Source organism: Grus americana, chromosome 3 (genome assembly GCF_028858705.1).
Source record: "Grus americana isolate bGruAme1 chromosome 3, bGruAme1.mat, whole genome shotgun sequence".
In the NCBI taxonomy this organism is placed as follows: domain Eukaryota; kingdom Metazoa; phylum Chordata; class Aves; order Gruiformes; family Gruidae; genus Grus; species Grus americana.
This window is the reverse complement of record NC_072854.1, coordinates 73,808,131-73,825,641: the sequence shown is the minus strand read 5'-3', so window position 1 is coordinate 73,825,641 and position 17,511 is coordinate 73,808,131. Positions and strand designations below refer to the sequence as shown.

At 37.8% G+C, this 17,511-nt stretch overlaps 1 protein-coding gene across 6 annotated transcripts in view; it reads left to right on the top strand.

Moving 5' to 3' along the window:
- UTRN (utrophin) overlaps positions 1-17,511 on the top strand; it is a 389,659-nt gene that overhangs the window by 336,040 nt on the left and 36,108 nt on the right. For all 6 annotated transcript variants that reach the window (XM_054819386.1, XM_054819387.1, XM_054819385.1 and 3 more), the window contains 4 exons: positions 2,605-2,690; positions 9,507-9,664; positions 12,071-12,237; positions 14,757-14,868. In XM_054819386.1, coding sequence (XP_054675361.1) covers positions 2,605-2,690; positions 9,507-9,664; positions 12,071-12,237; positions 14,757-14,868 — 523 coding nt within the window. The remainder of the gene's footprint in view (positions 1-2,604; positions 2,691-9,506; positions 9,665-12,070; positions 12,238-14,756; positions 14,869-17,511) is intronic.

Here is a 17,511-nt window from a genome sequence, read left to right as displayed (position 1 = left end):
CTTTGACAGGTTGGAGAAAGAGGACAACATGAATCTCATGAAGTTCAATGCAAGGAAATGCCAAGTCCTCCACCTACGGAGGAGTAACCCCACATACCAGTACAAGCTGGGGGACAACTGACTGGAAAGCACCCTTGCGGGAAAGGCCGTGGGGGTCCTGGTGTACACCAAGTTGAACATGAGCCAGCAACATGCATTTGTGGCAAAGCAGGCCAACAGTCTCCCGGGCTGCATTAGGAAAAGCCTTCCCAGCAGGTTGAAGGAGGTGATCCTTCCCCTCTATTCAGCACTGGTGAGGCACATCTGGAGTGCTGGGTCCAGTTCTGGGCTCCCCAGGACAAGAGAGACATGGACAAACTGGAGTAGTTGAAGTACCATTAAGGACTTGGATTCTTCAACCTGGAGAAGAGAAGTTTCAGGGGGATCTTATCAATGTGCATAAATACCTGATGGGAGCAGTAGAGAAGATGGAGCCAGGCTCTTCTCATGGAGCCCAGTGACAGTACAAGAGGCAGTGGGCACAAACCAAAACACAGGAAATTCCGCTTAAACATTTAAGAAAAAGATTGGGTTTTTTTTAATGTGAGGGTGATCAAACACTGGCACAGGTTACCCAGAGAAGCTGTGCAATCTCCGTTCTTGAAGATATTCAAAACCTGGCTGGATAGGATCCAGGGCAACCTGCTCTACCTGACTGAGCAGGGTCATTGGTCTAGATGGTCTCCAGAGGTCCCTCCCAACCTCAGTGACTTTGTGACTCTCTAAGCTGGGCAAACTTACACCATTGAATTGGAAGTGTCAATACTACAAAGTCTGTGGGTTTGGTGGAGGGATTTTGTTACGATTTGGTGTGGGTTTTTTACTGTATATATAATTCCAGTGCTTATATTTAACTGTTTCCAGGAAAAATGCGAGGGGAAAATATTTTGCTCTTTAGAAAAATGTAATACTGCAGGGTTTGTAATTCTTTTTGTAATTTATTGAGGAAATACTTTTTGTGTGAAGGAAGTTTTTTCACAGTCCCTTTAACAATCTGCTGAAATCTGGAGAAGTTTGAAGCCTCCACATACACGCCCTGACCTTTTAGCTGCAAAGATTTTCAGAGTTTCTACCTTTAATAAACAAATGCTCTAGTCGGTCCCGAGTTAAATCCAACGAAATGAATGTTCTGCTTTGTTTTTCCATTGAATACAAAGTTAAAACACAGACAACACTACACAGGAAAGAATGGGGAAAGAACTATATCAAGGTTGCAAAATGAGCCACTTCCACGTTAAGGTATGCCAGAATGATGTAGTGTCTGTGATTGAAAGAGGTAATTTGAAGCTAAGCTTGAATGTATAAAATAGGTGGCACTTTTATAACATTCTGGAAAATTGGGTCCTGATTTTCAAACCAGGCAGTAAAAGTAACGGGTGTTTTTGATTAATTTAGCAATAATTTCTCTGTAACTCTGTTCCAGCTTGTGGAATGGAGAAGATAATGCTGTCTAGTCGCACTAGATTAGGTGATGGTTGTGAAGACAAATGCATTAATATTTGTAAGGCGCTTAGCTAATTTACTGAGAGCCCAGAAGTAAATTAATAATTTTGTATTCAGCACTACATTTGAGAAGTAAATCAGACAGCAGACGGTACGTAGAATGGAGAGGACAGAAAGAGATATCTAATAAGCACTTCAGATGTAATTAAAGGATATATCACTTCTGCATGACAGAAGGGACCAAAGTAATGTTTGAGGTGATATTTAGTATTATCTTACTTGCTGATGAAAGATCCAGCTAACCTTAAATGCAGGGGTGTGTATATAATATATACAGTTTAACTACTATTCTCATGATTTTTTTGCCATGTCTCATCTAAAGAGAAATTGCGTCATGTTGTTTGGTCTTTGAAAGAAGAAATCATCAGATCTTTTAAGAATATGTTTCTGCACTGATCTTTAAAATTGTCCTTTTCCATGTACCCTGGGTTTTTTGCTTTAGTGTCTTTTTGAACAGTGTTTGTCTTGCAGCTCTCAAGTTGCCCAAGGTTTGACGTGTGGCTTTTTGGGTTTAGGTATTTTTTTCTCATGTTGATCAAGAAGAGCCTGAAGTCACATTGCTTAAAAAGAATGACAGCTCCACGTCATTTAATTACTACATGTGGTTGGCTGTTTATGTCCTCATACACATATATATTAGAGCATTTTAAACATAAAAGGAAAAAATGAAGTGAAAAAAATGAATGAATTACTGTGATATGAAAACTTGGTTTTATTTTGCAGTCCTTGTGTTTCATACTTGGTAAAAGGCTTTCCTGCTGTCTGCTCATGTATTTTTTTTCTGTGTATATCACGTTATTAAATCATGTTGAGAGCTTTACAGAGCTAAATGTCTGCCCTTTTGGAGTAATATGAACTGTTTTGACATGTAAACCACTTAGAAGGTGAGCTGAGCTTTTGTAAGGGAAGCATTCTTAATGTGATTTGTAGTGTTAATTTGTTTTGAGATTTGAAGTGTATTTGAAGTAGAACTCACCAATGCCTTTGCATTTTTTTAATAGATTTGATTTGGTATGAAATCAAATTATACTGTATTAAATGGTCTTATTTTTATAATTTCAGTGGCCGAACTGGAAAAATTCGAGTGCAGTCCCTGAAAATTGGCTTGATGTCTCTTTCTAAGGGCCTTCTGGAAGAGAAGTACAGATGTAAGGAAGAATGTATTTTATAAGATGCTTGCTTTATATAATTAAGTCATGTACAATAACAACACACATTGCAGCAAAATTTGTAGTAAAACATTTCTCATGCCTGTAGCAAGACAGTTTTCTCGTAAGTAAAACAGAATTGTTGTTTTCATGATCATCAGTGACAATGGAGAAAGTAGGATTTATATCCTGACTGCAAATTATTGATGTCAGTTATGTATCGTCATAATGCACAGTATTGCGGTCCCTTCAAAAGCAAGGGAGAATAGCTGTGTGGAAGCTAGAGAAGTATTCTATTTGACTGATTCTGTTCTCGTGTGTGTGTGTATGTTTTGTTTAGGGAAAAATCAAAGTCAGTGTTGATTGGAAGAGATTGATATATCTGATAAAGCAAGGAAATGTATCAAAACCCAACGATTGTATTTTGGTGTCTATGAAAAAGATGATCCGAACTCCAAAAATAGTTTTCCAGAATCTCTGCTTCCTGCCAGAAATGTACCATGCAAGTTTAAATTATGTTGATTTAAGTGATCTTACAAGCTTGAGAAATACTGAGTCGTACAAAAATATTTCACAAAAATAATTGCAGGAGCAGAAGGAAATTGAGTAACTGTGGCAAACCCCCCTGACAAATACAGAACAAGAGATTAAGCACTATGCAAGAGCATTGTAGGTGACAGACAGTTATATGTTATTCACATAATCTTAAAATTACTATTCACTGCAGTAGTTCCTTCACACATTTCAGAAACACATGCAAAATGTATAGAGACTGTATTTGCTTTGTACCATTGGAGCTCTGCAACAATTTCTGCTTTCCTTACAAATTACCTACAAATACTTCTAATCTTGATTATTAACATTGAGCAAAAGTGCACGTATCTTATGCGTTGGGGCATATTTTGACATCTGAACTTGAGCCTACACTAAGACTTTGGTTTTTTTAGTTTCCTTATGTGGTTTGACATATCTGTAAATTAGTCCATAACTAAAAGAGCTTGATGGACATGTCTTTGTTTACTTATGACAATTCAGGAAGTAACCTGCCACTTGGCGGGAAATAAAAAGCTTTCATAAAGTATAGGAGTTAGGCTGTGTATAAAAGAATGACAACCTTACCAAAAGATGGTTTTAAAAAACCCAAAACCTGGGAATAAACTCACATTGAATGGCTATCAGTAATGAATTAGTATACTTACAGTTACAGAATACAGACACTGAAGCAGAATGAGGAAATGAGTAAGTTGGATTCATTTTTATGTTGTTGCTTTGTGTCTAGTAATAAAATAAAAATGGCTGCTGATGGTGGCTGCAGATTTACATAATCTATGTTAAGAGGGTGGGCTTTTTCCTGGAGATTGCTGTGAAAAGTCCTAAAAAATTCATGCAGAAAAAGTCTTAGGAAACTTTTGTACCAAGTGATCATAACTTCAACCTGAAATATATCTGAAATTGAAATACTTGCTCAGCTTCTCGAAGCAGAGAATTCAGTCAGATAACGCAACCTTTTTGTTGTTGTTGTTACTCCTGTTCTAATTAGTGGGCCAGGCTTCACTATCTTTATTGTCAACTTTATTGTCCTTACAAACCATAAAATTGTCATGAAACAAAACTCTTCAGTCTGAAAGAAATTGTGGAGAAGAAGGAAGGAAGGAATGGTGTCAGGTACTGGTTGTTGGCCTGCAGTGGTTATGCAGTCATCATTTTGGGGTCCTCTGGCACCAGCTATGTCACAGACTGATCTTTGATGTGAGCTCTCTTGCTTGTTTTGATTTTGTCACACCCTACTTACCATCTACTGTTGAAAAAATTTTGTTGTATCTATTGAGCTTTCAGATCCTCAGGTGAAAACCGTAATGGAAATTTTCAAGAAAATAAGTGATTTGGAAGGAAGAGCAGTACCCCCAGGATGGGTGCTTAATACAAATTACCTGCCTTCTGATTTTTCCCTTTCTCAGACCAGCTCCTGACATTTGCTTCTCCTTTTGGCTCTATTTCTTCTAAGCATTTCTGAAGCGTTGTCATTCCCAGGCTTCTCTGAGCGTGGCAGTCATCCTACGGTTGCAGTTGGAGCCCTTAGCAGAGCACAGACCGTGCTTTAAATGTTGTAGTCTTAGAGGCGCAAACTCTTCTCAGAGTAGTTGGTAGTAAAATAGGCAAGTTTCATGTTTTAAAAGCTCTTTGATGAACCCTTCTTTTGTAAAATGTTTAACCAGACTGTCTGCTCTAGTGTTTTCTGCCTCAGCCTTCCCAGAGACTAGCCTTTCAGGGATTAACTTGAAGAAACGTAATTTGTGGGCTGCTGAGACATTGGTTTTATGAAATAATATGGTAAACTGACAGGGCACGATAATTTCAGTTTACCACTACAATTGACCTTCATCTTTCTCTCTTACCTTTCTGGGGAAATCAAGCTTTTGTTCTTTTTTCTTTCTTTAATATGAAGCCTTTTTCTTTTTTTGTTATGTTAACTGTATGTTCATTTCCCATATAGGTCAGATCTTTTCACTTGACACGTTTTTTAAGTGTGTTTTGCCAGAAAATTTCTGTGATTTTTTTTAAAAATTTAATTAAGTTTCTTTTTAAGATGCTAGACTTCAGGGTTGATAGGAGAATGAATCTTTAATTAAAAAAAGTCCCAATTACTTTAGAAGAAACATTGAAGCCTCAATTAAAGAATGCCTATTCTTGAAATAATTTAAAGACATGCTTAAGTTCAACCACACACCTGGATGCTCCTGTGAATAAAAATGGACCTGCAAATATAATTGAGTCACTGTGAGCAGTTTACATCTACGCTTGTAGGGCAAATAGTCCAGGGCCTCTTTTTGTTGGTGAGGCCAATGACCTGGTCTGGCTGTATCCGTGTTACGCTCTCCTTTCTCCCTAAAACAGGAGGGCCATGTGTGAGCTGCCTATTGGAAATGATCCCCGACCCTACCGAACTCTTGCATCGTTCCTGGCTACTTTGGGGGCGAGAGTCAGTCGACTTTGATCAAAAGCATGACGGATATACTTTTAGCGGCTTAACAATACAGACGACAGCGTTCCAGTGCTTGGGCTTAGACCCTGATGCGCTGCTTAGTTCATGGGTACAGAAGTAGCCTTAAAAAATGGAAAAGGAATAAAAGACGGAAGCACATGACAGAAAGTAACAGTAGCTTAGTTCCAAAATACTCAGAGCACAATAAACAAGACACTGCTCCTTTTTGCCATTAATTGTTCGTACATTATTACAGGACTTCTGAATACTGTGGAAAAATGGAACATTTTTAACCACTCAATTTTAGTGTGCCAAATGTTCTTGGAAGGTAAATTTCAATCATATCGGCAAGTGTTTGCAACAGTAAAAATTTTAATTTGCATGTGTGATTATTCACAGCAGATTTTATGCCTGGTCATGTAATCAAGAGACAAACGATGTCTCAGAGGTATGGATTTCCTGAGGAACAACAGGAATTTTATCTTCCCTCCTTTTTCTTCAGTTTTAGTGGTTGAGAAAAGCCATAGAACAGTGTAATAACTGGGAGCACATTTGCGTGCATTTTGCTCTACCTGAGCTTATTTTTAACACAGAAAGCGTAGACTTGCAGCAGAAGCAGAAAACACGCATGAAGTTTTATTTAATGTGTAGATTTGTAGGTTTTGGGTCATATAATTTAATGCATAAAAACTGTAGTATTTGAGGTCAAAAAGAAAGGCTCCTTGAAAAATCTCAACTGTGAAGCAGTTAAATTTTTCAAGTGATGTACAACAACCTTGGAATGTGATTTTTTGTTGCTGCTGTTGTTATGTTTATGTTGTTAATTTTCAAACCATTTGGCACTAACCCTGTGTAACTTTAAAAAAAAACATGGGGGGAGAGAGAAAAAAGAATGTGCATCCTGTTTGTAACAATGCATGTGAACAGATGAAGGTACATTTGCATATTTTTAATTATATTCCAGTGTAACTATGGAGTCTTTATCACTAGATTCCTTGGAGCTGCTTGGATGGTTCAGGTTTGACAGTGCTAGGTTTGTGATTTGAGGTCTTGGCAACTTCAGCAAGAGACATAAAATGTGTGTCATGGACATCATACTACTAACTATCTTATTACCATTTTGGTAGGAATTTTAGAAACTTTTCAACATTTTCAAGTATCCCCTTCTATACCAGCCAGAAAGTACATTTTTTTTTTTTTCAGGTTGTCCAGCTAAGTTGCAGTTTGAGTCCCGCTGGCTGTCATTCTCAAAGTACTAGTGTGAGGCTGAATTGAATTTAAAATTAACTGATTTTTTTTTCCCCTATTTCTGCTTTTTTCCTATGGCTCAGATCTGAATAATCTTTTGTTTTGCTTCACCAGTTATTCTTCTTGTCCTTTTGGTAGAGTTCCTTATACAGTTTAGTCTTTATATGGATGTATTTTACGTATAAACTCATATAATATGTATGTACATATTCACAAACTCTTATAAATGGAGTTTGTTGCTTCTGACTTTACTGGTGGGTGACGTATGGAGTCCCTTTTCCCACTGGTGAGTATGGTGTCTAGATGTACCCTGTCAGACCTAAAATGAGCTCTCCTCCCACATGTCTGCCACTTGAGAGCTGCTCTCACCATGCCTCCTTTGCCAGGGAATAGCTCATGTGTTACTTTAAGGAGGTAGGCCAGAGAGCAAGAACATTTTGGCTTTCCATGCCTTCAGTTGAGGAGCTTCTCCTCCTGTGTGTCGCATCGAAGGAATTGAGGGTTATGGGAAAAGAGGGTACCATCCATGAACTCCTTTGTACTGGGATATTCATTGGTTATGGCACAGCTGCCAGTGTTAAGTTTTATTTGTTTTTTAAGTGGAGTATTTTGGAGGAGTTTGAGGTCTTCAAGGGTATTTGCTGATTTCCGAATTGAATCAACCCTAGCTGATCACTCTTCCTGTTGCCTCTTCTGCCACATCGTTTTTCCTCTGTTTACTAGCTCCCCAATCAACTGAAGGTTTAGGGCTTGGGAAATTACTTCATCTTCCTCTCAGCTACAACAGTTAATGAATTGTTTTTTTTGTAGTGCCTGTTTCTACTGTGGACTGATGCAAACAGAAAGAATAAAACAGGCATACTTTTTTTTAATCCTATCAGGTTTTTTAAACTGACTCTCAGAAAGTGGAAAACTATCCCAACCACAGCTGAAGCAGCTAGCCAGGATCTGGGATTGCCAAGGTGAACCTGCAGCCGTGCAGTGCGAGTTCTGTCACTGCTGTCGTCTGTGGGTTTTTTTCCTCACCGCCGAGTGCTGCAGATCCTGTAGCATTTGTTTCACTAGGCAAGAAAGTGGTGAGAAAAATACAAGAAACTCTAAAAATTAATTCAGTCATCTGGATTTCTATTTTGTGCAAATCGTTTCTTCTGCCTCAACCTCCCTTGCCAAGAAAAAAAAGTATGACCAGACTTTCTGAAGCACACTGAGAAAGCTTGACAGTTGTTCCAAATGAAGGGCAAAACAATTCACAGAGTATAAAAAAAGAGATTCTCTTGAGTGTTTCTGAACAAAGCTTGTCTGTTTCTCAATCAGAAGTGCAGTCAGACTGAATTTTTAAATTTCATTTATTTCTAACCTATTAATGGTTGTTCTGGTGGGAAACATGAAAAGTAGGGGAATAGTATAAATGGATTTTTTTCCTTTAAGATTACTTGCAGCTTTAATCCAAGCCAGCCACTGAGTGCAAAAGGAGAATGTAAAAGCCAGCTGGAATGAACACAAAGAATTCACTTCTATTTCTTCTGTAAATTGTACCAATCACAGAATTTTAACATATTTCTGAGATGAACTCAATGTTGAAGATATTTTCAGGAGAGATTAATCTTGTGACCAAATATTAATGTACACAGCTACAAAGTTCATAAATCAAGGCTTGTTGACAGAAACATGTTAAAAATTTTAGCTGAAAGTTTTAACAATTACAAATGTCCAATCAAACAAATGTATTAAGAAAGTACTTAAGAAATATTATCTGTACTGCAGAGAGGCATATTAATTCAGCGTTTTGCTGTGACTCTTAAGTAGGTACAAACAATATCTTTCTTGCCAGTGTCTGTGTCTGGAAGAAGTTTCTTGATGCCTTTCAACCTCAATTTTTTCTGTCGTTAGTTATCCCAGGACGTCTGCTTATACTGCAGGACTTGACACCTACCTTAGGAAAAGGGAATCAAGTAAAGGGAAAGTACACGGAAGCCAACATGGTTATCCAGGAAGCAAATGTTAAGCTCAAGTTGTCTTGCTGTCTGCTGCTCTTGCTTTAAGCTATTTCACATGACCAGCTGTGACTTGTAGTAGTTTCTAGTCTCGGTTCAGACCAAACATGCTACTGTCCCCAACCAGTCAAAGGATGGCATAGATTTTGGCATAAGATATGGATTTTTGAAATATTATTTCCTTCTTCCCTAGTGATAACATAGAAAACTTAGTAAATCTTAAGGGAGGCACTGTGGTAATGATGGATTGGAACACAAAGCTGTTCTGATTTTGTGATATCTCTTTTGCTTTGTCACACAGCTGCTCCTAGGTAAAACAGGAGCCGCAATGTACAGTTTTATCAAGAGATGCCATAAGAAGTCAAGTTTCATTCATTTGGCCTTACTTTTCTCATTTCTATGGTTATGGATCAAGAAAACGTGGTCAAAGTAATCAAGATTAAATGAGGGTAAACTGTTGTAAATGGGACAGTGGCCATCTGTAACCGCATCTGGATTACAAAAATTAGGAAGCTCAAGTTGCAGCGTTACTGAATAAAAGGGGGTGTACGTGGAAACGAAATGAGCCGGTGCCTCTTGTTGGTCTTGCAGATCTCTTCAAGGAAGTGTCGGGCCCCACAGAAATGTGCGACCAGAGGCAGCTGGGCCTGCTGCTTCACGACGCCATCCAGATCCCGCGGCAGCTTGGGGAAGTGGCAGCCTTCGGTGGCAGCAACATTGAACCCAGCGTGCGCAGCTGCTTCCAACAGGTAAGAAAACAAAGACCTTCATGTGAAAAAACCCCTCTCTCGGAAGTCTTGAGATTCACTTTTACATGGTATAAAAAGAAGAGAGGAATTTAAAAACATCTATTGAGTTTCTGAACAGAAATGAATATGCTCCTGCGACTAAATGTGGGAAGTTATTGTGAAAATGCAGCTGTAAAAGATGGTTTATTGTTTAGGAAAGGATCAAACAAATTACTTTTTAGCAAAAAGAATATATAAATCTTTGTGGTTTTGACAATATTGGCTGCTGTAAAAGCTGTTAAAAAATTTTGTAGCAGCCAATTATCCTGCTTTGCATCGTTCAAAGCAACCTGATACCGTGAGAACAACTCGCTTTTCCCTGCTGGAACAAGAAGTGATCTCAACAGAACAAGAGAATGATGTTGATAGTAATTTTTGACCTTGTGCATCAGGAAATTATTTAGCATTCTTTTACTGACAAAAGAGCTTGCAGTTGCACGAAACTTCAAGCATAGTCGTTTATATATCGTGAGTCTTTATGCAGCAGATCAGAACATGGAATAAAGCTGTCTTACAGCCTGCTGTTCAGCTCCATGCTACATGCAGGGGGTTAATGAGGCTGCAAGGAGCGTCTGTCTGTTTAAGAAGATGAGAATTAAAAAGAGGATGTTGTAATGGAACACAACCTAACTCAGACTTTCTCAAGGGTGCCTAAGGCTCTGACTGTTTGCTAGTGATAACTATACTGTTTGATTGTAGTATTTCTGTGAAAGTGGCTGCTTTGAATATTGTCAGAAATTATATATGGATTAAAAATCCACTATGGGTTATATAAAAGTACTGTTTTCTTAAATATTTCTGATTTTATTGAATCCAACATTAAATGTTATAGCGAACTTTTAGAGCATTTTTCTTTTGCCATTCTTTCATAGACGTTTCTACACTTTCATCCAATGCTTTGAAAAATTCAGTGGTGCTAGATTTTTTCAGAACCATTGGATTCACTTCTGGACTCTGAGATGATTGGAATTGGAAGAGTGTCCAGATCATGAATAATTTGTTAGATACTTATGGAAGTTGGTTCGACCAATTAACCATGTAAAACTTCCCCTGAGGTTTTAACATTGCTGCTTCAGACAATAAGGGATGGTGCTTGACACTGGTCTTGAGTGGTTCAAGTCATACTGAAATAAATTATTCATTTCTTAGTGGCAGACTTTTTCTGTCACAGAGGAATGATCTTTATGTCCCTCAAGGATCTGCCTCATCTCCCATGCTGTTCAATTACGGGTGAGGGGTACTAGCAAGGTAGTGTTTAAATACCTGATGGGATATTATGATTATACTGATGATGAAGTTGCATCCCTCATCTCACATGAATAGCTCAAGTTCAGTCCCTGGTCATTAAGAGAGCATAGAGAAAATTTGTAGCTGCATGACAGTTATCTCAACCTAGTGAAAACAAGTATTTTGCTGGCGGGGAAAGTATGTTTGGTTTTGGTTTGTTTTTTTTTTTTGTGCTGCTCCCTCTTACTGGCAAAAATCAACCTGAACTATGAATAGGTTAAGAAGCCCAGTGTTGCTTCTCATCATGTGTTACTGCTTAAGAATAATTTTCATTTTAAGTTGTGCTCTGCTACTACCAGTGAGCTCAGAAGGATGACCTCTATTCTTATTGCTGACAAAGTTGAGGAATATAATACCTTTACAGCTGGGCTCCTCTGGTGGTTACTGCTTAACAAACATGCTTCCACATTCTCTTTTGCTTCTTAAAACAATCATACTAATACTTTAACTCTGCTGTATTCTTGCAATGATTGACTACGAGTGGCAGATTTCTTTCTTTTTTCCTCATTATTTGTTTATTTACATGCTTGTTTATTTGTGTGTTTGTTTAATGTGCTAACTCGAAATAATACCATAGGCTCAGAATACAATAAAAAAATTGCATGAGTCTCATGGCAACATGCAATCACAACTGACTTTTGGCAGTCTGGCATCAATCTTAACTCAAAAGACAACCATGTCTTTAGTGTGTCTGAACTGCAGAACGTGCTTCCCTTTCATGCTCCCTTACTTCTTTCTCAAGTCCTTTCCATTCAGAGATGACTTTACTCCATGACTCCTTTACTATATACTCCATCTTTGTTACCATCTGTCTCCTCTATCACAGCTGTTTAGTCCTCTGTATTCTTACTGGCTAACTTGTTTTCTTTATTTGCATTTTAATTGAGATTGTTTCTTGTATCCTGTAACTGGTTTTACATTGACCTGGTAGGGAAAGGATTTATACAGGTTGTGGTTGTTTTTTTTAAATTGAATTCTAAGGAGAATTTGCTTGTGTGTGTTGGTTTGTTGTTTTGGTTTGGTTTTTTGGTTGGTTTTGTTTTTGTTTTTAATTTGGATGTGGGTTTTTTCTCTCCACAGAACCACAATAAGCCAGAAATAACTGTAAAGCAATTTATAGATTGGATGCGCTTAGAGCCACAGTCTATGGTATGGCTACCAGTTCTACACCGCGTGGCAGCTGCAGAAACAGCAAAACATCAGGCCAAGTGCAACATCTGTAAAGAGTGTCCAATTGTTGGCTTTAGGTAAGAGAAGGGAGTTGGGTGCTAGGTTTCCCTGAAAATATTCACCCTTTCAAGTCTTCCAACAAGTACAATTATTTCTGTTTGGTTTTCCACTGTTTTCCTGCTTTAAGCTGGGATCTGCCACCCACTGCAAGGCCACCGCATGGCCTGAGTGAGCCAGCGCCTTTCTAGCTCCTGCAGTACTGCCGTTAGACACCAACAGTCCTGTGACTGACAGCGTGTGGGGTGGGCTGCCATCCGCTGTTGTGGCGTTGGTGGATCCTGTAGGTAGCACATGAAGTATAAATGCACCCCATGTGTTCTATAAGCACAAGACCAAAAGGAGCTGGTCAGTAAGAAAAAAATGTGGGCTGGCTGGCCACTCTCTTGCATAAGGGTTGGGAAACTAACTCATGCCAGGCAATATTAAACACCCTTCAGCAGCAATCTGTCCTTGCTCAGCACAAACATTGATATGTTACTGTGGTGAGACTTGCACAGTTCCTGTCTGAACCATCAAATGTAATCTAACTTTCGTCTGCTCAAAGGAAGCTGTGAACTCTAAAAGAAAAAAATGACTCCAGGGATATTCTCCATATTATCCTCCTAAACTGTATGATTTTACTATGAATTATCATCATGGGGCATGACAGAGTTGGTATCCTTAGTAAGTACTGTTACAACTGACATGTATTTGTAAACTGATTGCTCCAGCATATAAAATGATGAAGGCGGCGGGGGGAAGTCGGGACTAGAGCTTAACAGCTAAACATAACTGGTTTTTTCTCTGCTGTGGTTATGAAGTCAAGCGTGTTATTTACGAACAATACAAAGCAGTCTTTCCTGTAAGTGATTCTAAAACTTTTCTGTAGGTATCTAGGCAGATGAGTAATTTTTATTCCCCATGCTTTCTGTTTCTCCTTCTTTCTGTTGTTTTAAAGGTTAATAATATGAATCCTGAGGTCAGATTCACCTCACCTAGCTTTAGGCATGCTGGCTTTAGTCAGTCTTACAAGATTGAGCTAGCAACCATCTTCTTTTACTATAAATATAGATATGTGAGTAATTCCAAAAGTAATTAATTGGATCAAACTTTGTTGCCTGTCTTAAGAGCAGATGGAATTCCTCTAAATGTTCCTATTTTTCTTAATTAATGCTTGAGGGAGCGTAAGGTGACAAAGCTGCAACTCAAATGTCTTTTAGATGCCTAAGTTGGGGCTGATGGATCTTGTCTGTAGTGAAATATTTTGTGCGGAGAAGGAAGGCATAGAAATAGAAGAGAAAGGAAGACAAAAGCGTGGCTCGTTCTAAATAATTTCTACAATGAAGTTAGAGATCTGCAACAACAAAAGCATCTAGCATCTTAGCAGAAGGTAGATGTGGCCATTTAATACACAGACTCTGAATAAAGATTATAAACAGTTGCATCAGCATCCTTAAAAGGGAACCTTTACATTTATAGATGCATATTGTCTTGCAAAACAAAACATAAAACGCAGCAGGGGAAAAATGTGGCTTGGTACTGAAAACTGCTCTCAGGAAGCAATTTAATTTAAACTTTAACTATTCAGTAGCTATTCAATTTGGTTCAGTTAGCTCATTTTAGTTTCATACAAATGATATAACCTCCTCCAGTCAGAGCAACCATACTATAAAAAACAGTGGGTGGAATCTGGAGTTGAATTGTTGCTTTATTCAGCTTTAGTTAAAAAAAAAAAAAAAAAAAAAAGTGCTCCTGGTAGCTATGTTTAATACAAGGGATACTGTGTAAGTTTGTTACCTCGTGTATACATACACATGTTCCTAAATAAATAAATGTAATTTTTGGACTTAAGTGTTATTTTTATAACTAATGAATTCTCAAGAGTTTTGTGTTCAGAAATGTGTTTAGAACTTCTGAGCATCAAAATTATGTAAAAACATTTAAACTAACCAGTAAATGTAAAAACATATAGAAGTAAACCAGTCTACTTTATAAACGTCTTTTCTGAGATACAATCTGAATACTAAAGAGAAGAAAAGAAAAACTAAAGCAATATAGTTTTAATTCAGTTTGAACTTCAAAATTATAAACTCTTCACACTCCATCTATGAAGCCGATGCCTGTAAGATTTTTCTGCTTCAAAGCAACTTGGGCAACAGATGACTGACGTTGGCTTTCTATATGGCCATAGGAGGCAGGGATTTCTTTTAAATACCCAAGGAGGTAGGTGACCTGTGTAACGTAGGAAGGTTGTGTGAAGTGGACTAAGAGGGCCACGAGTTTCCTGTGTCCTGTGCAGGTGCTGCAGCAGCACCAGTGCCCCTGGGTCTGCAGCCGTGATGAGTGCTGGCCGTGCCGCGTCCTGGTCGCGCGCACCCAGGCACCTCAAGGTGCTCTCTGAGCTAATCTCCACAAACTCACTATGTCCTTGTGTTGCTGCGGCTCAAAAGCACATGACACCATTTTGGAGAATAATTTGCCTTGTGAGGCTTAATAACAAGTAAATATTAGAACTAAACCCAGGAAGCTCTAATTGCTTTGTTTAATGTCCCCATAGGTACCGGAGCTTAAAACATTTCAACTATGACGTCTGTCAGAGCTGTTTCTTTTCTGGCCGTACAGCCAAGGGGCATAAATTGCATTACCCAATGGTGGAATACTGTATACCTGTGAGTACCAATTTACTGACCGTTACTAAGGGATCGGTTTTGCATTCTTTGAGGTATAAAGTTTTTTCGGTCTTTTCTCACCTATGTATTCTGCCAGGATTTCTTTTTCAGATGTTTAGTAGGGCCTATCTGCCTGCCTTTCTCTTTGGAAGTCATCGGGGACTTTGCTAGTGCTGCTGATTTTATGCGGGTGGTGTTTGGATTCTGTAGAAATATGTAGAAATATCCAATTCTGAGAGAATTTGAACTGCACTTTTGTTTTGTAAAAACAAAGCTGGAATATTAAATATCATTGCGGTGCTTGTATACTTGCACACACACATGTGCACTATATAAGTGAGAACATGTCAGAGTAAAGGGACTCACTTTCCTGTTGCTATATCATAGTAAAGAATAAATAATATTTTAGTTATGCCCTTTAATATTTTTAAAGATGTGTGATCTTTGCTTTCACATGCAATTTTTTGCTTGCTTCATGAAAACATGTCGTGCTTTATTCTCCTGAGTAATTACTGTTTACTGGGATATTTAAAAATTGGTGTGTAGCTGGAAAAAAAATAAACAGAATTGATTGTTTCTAACCAAAAATGATGTGAGAGGTTTGCCCGCAATGGCTATCAAAAATTAATTTTACAACACAGTATTTTCCTAATGAAATTTCAGCCATGATTTTTCTAAGGAAGTTTCTAGGACACTTCAAGTGGAGCAGTGGGTCACTTCCTTCATACAAATACCACTTTCACTTATTTTTTAATCCGATAGTTGTTTACATTCTTAAGAATTTTAACTCAGTAAGAAATAAATTAATAGGATAATTGGTATGTAATTTAAACAACAGTGCTGAAAGGTCTGTATGCTCAGAAGAACAAATTCGGACCAGAATGTAACTAGAGCTGATGCAATAGAGCTGCTTTCCATGAGAGTGACAAGGTCCTGTGGGTTCTTTTATTTGCAAAAATATTACTGAGTTATTTGACTGTCTTTTGCTGTAGTAGTTGGGCTTATTACCTGTGTTTTCCCACTCTCTTTCATCCAATGTGTCTCCCGTAACAGAACTCAAATTCTATTACATAATGTTTTCACTTCATTATGATTAGAAGAAACCATGAGTTATGTTAATTTCTTTTCATTAATTCTATAAACTTATGTTAGGATTTGATTGATAAATTTGCATGCCAGGCTACATTCTGAAGAAATTTTTTGAAGTAGATTTGTTGGGTTTTGGCCAGTTCTAATGCTTGTTATATTCTGTCACTGGTTTTCCCTTTCTGCTTCCCCTTTTCCCTTCTCACCTTCTTAAGACAAAATTTATGTTTTCAAATTACAGCAGATACTTAGAAGGGGAAAAAATGTTGCATGTGCAAAATACATAATGTTGCATAACAGTGATGAATGTGTTGAGTATAAAACCAGTCTATAATATTTCTCTGCAATACAAATTCTTTATCTGCTTTAGCTACAGGTTGGGTATGTTTCTTGACAGTACAGTCTAATATTTTCTTGTTACAACTGAAGATGTACAAAAAGATGTTCCATCTGTATTGCTGCCTGGGCATAGAAATACATGACTTCTCGTGGGTTTGATTTCTTCCTTTTGAAAGTATTTGATTTGGTGGTGGGTTTGGTTTTTTCCTACATTAAGTGACTGGAAGCCCAATTTGGCAATTTCATTGACCCTTAACCGGAGGATATTGATCTACAACAGACTATATAGATGATGTTCATTTTGCCTAAAAACCATTAACTCTGTTGTTTCACAAATGCATGCCTGATTTGTAGATCAGTCACAAGTATTAAGAAAACGAAAACTAAAATCAACCAGCCTTTAGTAATTAGAGGTTTTTTTAATAGTTGCAGTTGGGGAGTCTTATATAAACCAGACATCAGGTCAGGATTTAGGCCAGACTCTGCAGGTCAGGGATCTGGACATGATTAGATGTCAGAATTCAAGGTGTAGCAAAGCTTATGCTAACATTTTATATTCCTATTTGCATAAGAATATAAAAGTAATAAGAAGTCTTAGTACATTAGCAGCTGTGGGATTAATTTATAAAAGTACCTGATAAGAAAAAGTTCTGTGTTTTCCTGAATCCTAATATTTATTCTTAGAATCTGTAATGTTTAAAATTGGTTTTGGGTTGAAGTTTAATTCCTTTTTAAAATATTTTTTCACACAGCTAGGTCATTTTCTGGTTTTCTTTTATACTCTTTTCATGGTATGACATAGGCCCATACTCACATGATTCTTCTAACCCTCAGGATCTGGAGGTCTACAGTGTTTTCTTTCCTTTGTTAGACATCATCAAAAAAAGGTGATACTGATTGTTTACTTGCCTCAGCCAACGTAACTCAAACGGTCTCAACATGTTTGAGATGTATTTTTCTTAGATTCACTTTTTTTTTCCTTATAAAGTTCTCTCAAACCTCATCTTCAGTTTATATCATGGTCATGGAATAGAAAATGTTCTCTGTTAATGGCTATAATATACAGAAAATTCAGAAATTAAGGTGTGAGGTGCGTCAAAATAGGCAATACTGCCAGTCCACAGAATAAGACACTCTTTCTGCTGCATTAGTCAAATACAGATTACACCTGATGTACTCTCCCTAGAACAGGACGGTACGTTTCTGATGACTTCTGGG